This window comes from Electrona antarctica (genome assembly GCF_951216825.1).
Source record: "Electrona antarctica genome assembly, chromosome: 12".
In the NCBI taxonomy this organism is placed as follows: domain Eukaryota; kingdom Metazoa; phylum Chordata; class Actinopteri; order Myctophiformes; family Myctophidae; genus Electrona; species Electrona antarctica.
In genome coordinates this window covers 3,276,862-3,286,512 of record NC_136793.1, presented here as the reverse complement: position 1 = coordinate 3,286,512, position 9,651 = coordinate 3,276,862, and the positions used below count along the sequence as shown (strand labels likewise).

General features: G+C 37.0%; 1 protein-coding gene across 1 annotated transcript in view; it reads right to left on the bottom strand.

Annotated features, from left to right (window-relative positions):
• qsox2 (quiescin Q6 sulfhydryl oxidase 2) overlaps positions 1 to 9,651 on the bottom strand; it is a 30,398-nt gene extending 20,747 nt beyond the window's left edge. Inside the window, exons 1-4 of the mRNA XM_079516316.1 lie at positions 9,234 to 9,651; positions 7,774 to 7,874; positions 5,920 to 5,968; positions 5,587 to 5,692 (exon numbers count right to left, since the gene is read on the bottom strand). Of these exons, the coding sequence (XP_079372442.1) occupies positions 5,587 to 5,692; positions 5,920 to 5,968; positions 7,774 to 7,874; positions 9,234 to 9,507 (530 nt within the window). The 5' untranslated portion in view covers positions 9,508 to 9,651. The remainder of the gene's footprint in view (positions 1 to 5,586; positions 5,693 to 5,919; positions 5,969 to 7,773; positions 7,875 to 9,233) is intronic.

Here is a 9,651-nt window from a genome sequence, read left to right as displayed (position 1 = left end):
TGTCTTCTGTGGTCTCTAACATTACACCTAGCTACATGTTGAAGCATTTATTTCATATTTACATGTCTTCTGTGGTCTCTAACATTACACCTATAGCTACATGTTGAAGCATTTATTTCATATTTACATGTCTTCTGTGGTCTCTAACATTACACCTAGCTACATGTTGAAGCATTTATTTCATATTTACATGTCTTCTGTGGTCTCTAACATTACACCTAGCTACATGTTTAAGCATTTATTTCATATTTACATGTCTTCTGTGGTCTCTAACATTACACCTAGCTACATGTTGAAGCATTTATTTCATATTTACATGTCTTCTGTGGTCTCTAACATTACACCTAGCTACATGTTGAAGCGTTTATTTCATATTTACATGTCTTCTGTGGACTCTGACATTACACCTAGCTACATGTTTAAGCATGTATTTCATATTTGCATGTCTTCTGTGGACTCTAACATTACACCTATAGCTACATGTTGAAGCATTTATTTCATATTTACATGTCTTCTGTGGACTCTAACATTACACCTATAGCTACATGTTGAAGCATTTATTTCATATTTACATGTCCTCTGTGGTCTCTAACATTACACCTATAGCTACATGTTGAAGCATTTATTTCATATTTACATGTCTTCTGTGGTCTCTAACATTACACCTAGCTACATGTTGAAGCATTTATTTAATATTTACATGTCTTTTGTGGTCTCTAACATTACACCTATAGCTACATGTTGAAGCATTTATTTCATATTTACATGTCTTCTGTGGTCTCTAACATTACACCTAGCTACATGTTGAAGCATTTATTTCATATTTACATGTCTTCTGTGGTCTCTAACATTACACCTAGCTACATGTTTAAGCATTTATTTCATATTTACATGTCTTCTGTGGTCTCTAACATTACACCTAGCTACATGTTTAAGCATTTATTTCATATTTACATGTATGCTGTGGTCTCTAACATTACACCTAGCTACATGTTTAAGCATTTATTTCATATTTACATGTCTTCTGTGGTCTCTAACATTACACCTAGCTACATGTTTAAGCATTTATTTCATATTTACATGTCTTCTGTGGTCTCTAACATTACACCTAGCTACATGTTGAAGCATTTATTTCATATTTACATGTCTTCTGTGGTCTCTAACATTACACCTAGCTACATGTTGAAGCATTTATTTCATATTTACATGTCTTCTGTGGACTCTGACATTACACCTATAGCTACATGTTGAAGCATTTATTTCATATTTACATGTCTTCTGTGGTCTCTAACATTACACCTAGCTACATGTTGAAGCATTTATTTCATATTTACATGTCTTCTGTGGTCTCTAACATTACACCTATAGCTACATGTTGAAGCATTTATTTCATATTTACATGTCTTCTGTGGTCTCTAACATTACACCTAGCTACATGTTGAAGCATTTATTTCATATTTACATGTCTTCTGTGGTCTCTAACATTACACCTAGCTACATGTTTAAGCATTTATTTCATATTTACATGTCTTCTGTGGTCTCTAACATTACACCTAGCTACATGTTGAAGCATTTATTTCATATTTACATGTCTTCTGTGGTCTCTAACATTACACCTAGCTACATGTTGAAGCGTTTATTTCATATTTACATGTCTTCTGTGGACTCTGACATTACACCTAGCTACATGTTTAAGCATGTATTTCATATTTGCATGTCTTCTGTGGACTCTAACATTACACCTATAGCTACATGTTGAAGCATTTATTTCATATTTACATGTCTTCTGTGGACTCTAACATTACACCTATAGCTACATGTTGAAGCATTTATTTCATATTTACATGTCCTCTGTGGTCTCTAACATTACACCTATAGCTACATGTTGAAGCATTTATTTCATATTTACATGTCTTCTGTGGTCTCTAACATTACACCTAGCTACATGTTGAAGCATTTATTTCATATTTACATGTCTTTTGTGGTCTCTAACATTACACCTATAGCTACATGTTGAAGCATTTATTTCATATTTACATGTCTTCTGTGGTCTCTAACATTACACCTAGCTACATGTTGAAGCATTTATTTCATATTTACATGTCTTCTGTGGTCTCTAACATTACACCTAGCTACATGTTTAAGCATTTATTTCATATTTACATGTCTTCTGTGGTCTCTAACATTACACCTAGCTACATGTTTAAGCATTTATTTCATATTTACATGTATGCTGTGGTCTCTAACATTACACCTAGCTACATGTTTAAGCATTTATTTCATATTTACATGTCTTCTGTGGTCTCTAACATTACACCTAGCTACATGTTTAAGCATTTATTTCATATTTACATGTCTTCTGTGGTCTCTAACATTACACCTAGCTACATGTTTAAGCATTTATTTCATATTTACATGTCTTCTGTGGTCTCTAACATTACACCTAGCTACATGTTTAAGCATTTATTTCATATTTACATGTCTTCTGTGGTCTCTAACATTACACCTAGCTACATGTTTAAGCATTTATTTCATATTTACATGTCTTCTGTGGACTCTAACATTACACCTAGCTACATGTTGAAGCATTTATTTCATATTTACATGACTTCTGTGGTCTCTAACATTACACCTATAGCTACATGTTTAAGCATTTATTTCATATTTACATGTCTTCTGTGGACTCTAACATTACACCTATAGCTACATGTTGAAGCATTTATTTAATATTTACATGTCTTCTGTGGTCTCTAACATTACACCTAGCTACATGTTGAAGCGTTTATTTCATATTTACATGTCTTCTGTGGACTCTGACATTACACCTAGCTACATGTTTAAGCATGTATTTCATATTTGCATGTCTTCTGTGGACTCTAACATTACACCTATAGCTACATGTTGAAGCATTTATTTCATATTTACATGTCTTCTGTGGACTCTAACATTACACCTATAGCTACATGTTGAAGCATTTATTTCATATTTACATGTCCTCTGTGGTCTCTAACATTACACCTATAGCTACATGTTGAAGCATTTATTTCATATTTACATGTCTTCTGTGGTCTCTAACATTACACCTAGCTACATGTTGAAGCATTTATTTCATATTTACATGTCTTTTGTGGTCTCTAACATTACACCTATAGCTACATGTTGAAGCATTTATTTCATATTTACATGTCTTCTGTGGTCTCTAACATTACACCTAGCTACATGTTGAAGCATTTATTTCATATTTACATGTCTTCTGTGGTCTCTAACATTACACCTAGCTACATGTTTAAGCATTTATTTCATATTTACATGTCTTCTGTGGTCTCTAACATTACACCTAGCTACATGTTTAAGCATTTATTTCATATTTACATGTATGCTGTGGTCTCTAACATTACACCTAGCTACATGTTTAAGCATTTATTTCATATTTACATGTCTTCTGTGGTCTCTAACATTACACCTAGCTACATGTTTAAGCATTTATTTCATATTTACATGTCTTCTGTGGTCTCTAACATTACACCTAGCTACATGTTGAAGCATTTATTTCATATTTACATGTCTTCTGTGGTCTCTAACATTACACCTAGCTACATGTTGAAGCATTTATTTCATATTTACATGTCTTCTGTGGACTCTGACATTACACCTATAGCTACATGTTGAAGCATTTATTTCATATTTACATGTCTTCTGTGGTCTCTAACATTACACCTAGCTACATGTTGAAGCATTTATTTCATATTTACATGTCTTCTGTGGTCTCTAACATTACACCTATAGCTACATGTTGAAGCATTTATTTCATATTTACATGTCTTCTGTGGTCTCTAACATTACACCTAGCTACATGTTGAAGCATTTATTTCATATTTACATGTCTTCTGTGGTCTCTAACATTACACCTAGCTACATGTTTAAGCATTTATTTCATATTTACATGTCTTCTGTGGTCTCTAACATTACACCTAGCTACATGTTGAAGCATTTATTTCATATTTACATGTCTTCTGTGGTCTCTAACATTACACCTAGCTACATGTTGAAGCGTTTATTTCATATTTACATGTCTTCTGTGGACTCTGACATTACACCTAGCTACATGTTTAAGCATGTATTTCATATTTGCATGTCTTCTGTGGACTCTAACATTACACCTATAGCTACATGTTGAAGCATTTATTTCATATTTACATGTCTTCTGTGGACTCTAACATTACACCTATAGCTACATGTTGAAGCATTTATTTCATATTTACATGTCCTCTGTGGTCTCTAACATTACACCTATAGCTACATGTTGAAGCATTTATTTCATATTTACATGTCTTCTGTGGTCTCTAACATTACACCTAGCTACATGTTGAAGCATTTATTTCATATTTACATGTCTTTTGTGGTCTCTAACATTACACCTATAGCTACATGTTGAAGCATTTATTTCATATTTACATGTCTTCTGTGGTCTCTAACATTACACCTAGCTACATGTTGAAGCATTTATTTCATATTTACATGTCTTCTGTGGTCTCTAACATTACACCTAGCTACATGTTTAAGCATTTATTTCATATTTACATGTCTTCTGTGGTCTCTAACATTACACCTAGCTACATGTTTAAGCATTTATTTCATATTTACATGTATGCTGTGGTCTCTAACATTACACCTAGCTACATGTTTAAGCATTTATTTCATATTTACATGTCTTCTGTGGTCTCTAACATTACACCTAGCTACATGTTTAAGCATTTATTTCATATTTACATGTCTTCTGTGGTCTCTAACATTACACCTAGCTACATGTTTAAGCATTTATTTCATATTTACATGTCTTCTGTGGTCTCTAACATTACACCTAGCTACATGTTTAAGCATTTATTTCATATTTACATGTCTTCTGTGGTCTCTAACATTACACCTAGCTACATGTTTAAGCATTTATTTCATATTTACATGTCTTCTGTGGACTCTAACATTACACCTAGCTACATGTTGAAGCATTTATTTCATATTTACATGTCTTCTGTGGTCTCTAACATTACACCTAGCTACATGTTGAAGCATTTATTTCATATTTACATGTCTTCTGTGGACTCTAACATTACACCTATAGCTACATGTTTAAGCATTTATTTCATATTTACATGTCTTCTGTGGACTCTAACATTACACCTATAGCTACATGTTTAAGCATTTATTTCATATTTACATGTCTTCTGTGGACTCTAACATTACACCTATAGCTACATGTTGAAGCATTTATTTAATATTTACATGACTTCTGTGGTCTCTAACATTACACCTATAGCTACATGTTTAAGCATTTATTTCATATTTACATGTCTTCTGTGGACTCTAACATTACACCTATAGCTACATGTTGAAGCATTTATTTAATATTTACATGTCTTCTGTGGTCTCTAACATTACACCTAGCTACATGTTGAAGCATTTATTTCATATTTACATGTCTTCTGTGGACTCTAACATTACACCTAGCTACATGTTTAAGCATTTATTTCATATTTACATGTCTTCTGTAGACTCTAACGTGCGTGCGTGCGTGCGTGTGTGCGCTACCTGTAGGCCTCCAGGTCAGGACAGCGGTCCGGTCGCTCTGACTGGGTGTGATTCTGCAGGAAGTTCACCATCACCTGTCTCACTGTCTGCACCTGTCTGTCCGTTCCTGCACACACACACACACACACACACACACACACACACACACACACACACACACACACACACACACACACACACACACACACACACACACACACACACACACACACACACACACACACACACACACACACACACACACACACACAGCAGTGGGAGTATATGAGTATTTGTATTCTTGTGGTACTACGCAGTAGAATATAATGAGTATTTGTACTCTAGTACTTCTACCTCGGTAACTGGTCCCCAGCTCAGACGGTCCGCTGTGGGCTCTGAAACACTGACATACAGAGAGAGAGAGACAGGTCAATATACTGGAGGACAGCCACAAAAGATCCCAGGATCTACTGAATGTGAAGCAGGCCTACTGGGGGGAAGCCACACTGTGTGTCATAGGCTCAATATGTCAGTTTGACACATTCAGTAGATCTCGTGATCTACTTTCTCTAATAACAACCGAAAACATGAACCTTGGTTGAAAGAAACTAAAGTTGTCCTTTAACTCAGGGGTTCTCAACGTTTTTGGCCGGGGACCCCCGGAAATGCTTTGGCAATGTCTCCGGACCCCCGCCCCGCCCCCTCCCGACCCCCAATATAAATTGACTGCTACAATAACCTTAAACCATTTTGGGCGGGAACCCCTTTTGGTGTTTTAAGCATTGTTATAATTTAGCTATTGAAAAATAGCAGATCTACAAGCTCATAGCGCGCCACCGAGTGGCACGCTACGAGCTTGTAGGTCTGCTATTTTTGAAAAATCGTGAAAAAAAAATAAAAAAAAAAACTTTTTTTTTATTTTTATTTTTTTTTAAATAATTTGGGGACCCCCTGAGGGGTCGCGACCCACGGGTTGAGAACCCCTGCTTTAACTCTCCTCAACATCATAAAGAACTGCTTCATAGACTCGTTTCTTTTTACTCTCACTTATAAATAATGTCCTAATAATAATAATAATAATTGCGAACGCAGTGATTGCGAACGCAGTGAGCATTTACTATGAGACCCAGCAGATCACGTCTGTGTGTGTGTGTGTCTGTGTGTGTGTCACGCTGTAACACCACCCGCCCACCACCAGAGGGCGCAGCTGTATCACACACAACACACACACACATGCACGCACGCACGCACACACACACACACACGCACGCACGCACGCACGCACGCACGCACACACACACACACAAAAAACTTTACTTAAAAAAAAACTTAACTTAAAAAAAACGTAACTTAAAAAGAACAACTTAAAAAGGAAAAACGCACACACAAAAAACTTAACTTAAAAAAAAACTTAACTTAAAAAAAAAACGTAAAAAGGAAAAACGCACACACACAAAAAACTTAACTTAAAAAAAAACTTAACTTAAAAAAAAAAAAAAACTTAAAAAGGAAAAGCTTTAAGGAAAAACTTAAAAAAACTTAACTTAAAAAAAAACTTAACTTAAAAAAAAAAAAAAAAAAATTAAAGGAAAAGCTTTAAGGAAAAACTTAAAAAAAACTTAACTTAAAAAAAAACTTAACTTAAGAAAAATCTTAAACACAAAAAAGAGAACTTAAAAAAACCTTAAAAAATTACGTAATTTATTCTAATTGTTGTTTTTGCAATTCACGAGCTGCGTTCGCTTCCCGCGTTCGCGCGTCTTACTTGTAATAATGACTCAACCAGACAATCCGGGGCACTTCTTCCCCGTCTGGAGATTCTAACTCCCTTTTTCTGTTGAGTTTCTAAAATAATGACCCCATCCCCATGGACTACATGGTCATCATAGTCATACAGGTCATTCACTCATACAGGTCATTGTACAGTACAGGTCATTATTACAGGTCATTAACTAGTTCCACTAGTTTCTAAACTAGTGGAAAGAAAAAAAATCAACAAATCCTACATTACTAAATGCATGGTCATCAGTGGACATAGTGTACATACTCTGAAGTGGACATAGTGTACATACTCTGAAGTGGACATAGTGTACATACTCTGAAGGTAGGATAGAAGTGGACATAGTGTACATACTCTGAAGGTAGGATAGAAGTGGACATAGTGTACATACTCTGAAGGTAGGATAGAAGTGGACATAGTGTACATACTCTGAAGGTAGGATAGAAGTGGACTCCGTATTCTTTGCAAATGTCAAAGTTGTCTTCCTGTGCACAGTCCAGCACGGCCACCCCGATCACCTGCTGCCAGTCTGGAAGACAGACAGACAGACAGACAGACAGACAGATTTATCCAAAAGACGAAGTTTATTGATATGAAAACCGATCGCATCGCTCTACAGCCTAGGAGCGCCTGTTGCGCAACACTAACAGTGGGACGTCATCGAAAATGTTCGCCCCCCTGTTTAGCAGACAACGAAAATCTTAAAACATTAATAACTCGCGCTCTAAATCATCCCGTCCAATTCTAAGAAAAGATCCTGTGTTTGACGGCCCCCCCGCTGTCCAGTCGCTATTTAATCATGCCTCCCGTTGCTGTTGTTCGCCTTTACAGTCTGTGTGTTGTTTCGAAAATATTGAACCAATTGGAAAGTAGTAAAAAGTGCTTTGGACAAAACCTCTTAACTCCATTGGACCCTCAAACTGTCTGCTAAAGCAACTTACTCCACCACCTCTCCCCCTCTCACGGAAGTAATTGACAATATATAAAGTTACAACACCAACTTTGATGAGGCTGTAGTGCTTTGTTTCTAAAAAATAAACGGTTTTCTTAATTTCCTGAAAAATGTATATTTTTCATTTCCTCAAAAATGAACATTTTGGAGTTATGAGGTTTCCTCCCGACAGCAGAGATAATGTATACAGTAGCTTTGTGGCTTAATGTATTTATAATGAGTGACCCCCCCCCCCCCCCCTAAACTGACCGGAACTACTAGTTAATATTCACCCAAACCAGAGCAGAACTCCCACCACGGGACTCAGTCAATCAATTAATATATACTTTTACAACCACTATATAAATGGCAATGGGAAGTATTTCCTACAGCTTTAGGTCCAACAATCTGAACTAGCCCTTTAACCTGTAGGCTTACTATAGGCTACTCAATAAATCCATCAAACAACAAGACTCTTTGAAGTCTTGTTGAAAGTAGCAGCAGTTTGAGGCGAGCAGAGCAGCTCTACTGCTGTAGAGCTGTTCCACCTTCAGGAGGATGTGACAACAAAGACCCCATGACTGAGACACTCAACTGAGCAGATGGTCTCTCTCTCACGTCTCTCTCTCTCACACGCACGCGCACACGCACACACACACACACACACACACACACACACACAGTCAGTTGTCATTGAGTGAATAATGCATATTGTCTACTCTTCACAGACACAATGCGGCTACAGTTCAACAGAAAGTACAGGTCAATACAAAAAACGAACTACGAGGATAAACCCAGAAAAAAAGCACTATAAGACTTGTTTATATCAAGGACCTCCATGTTCAATTCATCAGAACATTTAAATATTCACCAGAACAAATATACACTTCTATGAAGAAAAAATGAAATCATCAAAGTTATTAAAAGAAAGTAAAAAAGGGGGTTATAAAAGCATACCTTTGACGTCGGCCGCCAGACTCTTCCATGTGGGGGAGTACTGGATGCAGTGTCCGCACCAGCTGGAGTAGAACTGGACCAGCCAGGCCGTGGAGGAGTTGTCCAGGGCGGGCCGGAGAGACCCGCTGCCCAGGATGACCACCGGGTCCTCGGCCGAGTACAGCCGAGCCGCCCCGGCGGCACCGGCACCGGCACCGGCGGCGGACTGCACCTCCACTACCGCCGCCAGGAGGAGAAACCACACCATTGTCCCTGCTGCTGTCTCATGGCTCATGGCACTGTTGTGTTGTTGTTGTGTGTCTGTGTTGTGTTACTTTGTGTGTAGAATAATAACACAACACGGACAGAAACAAGAACAGCTGCTTCCGAACTAACAACAAGGACGTGGATGGATGGATTTCCTCACAATGCGTATGAC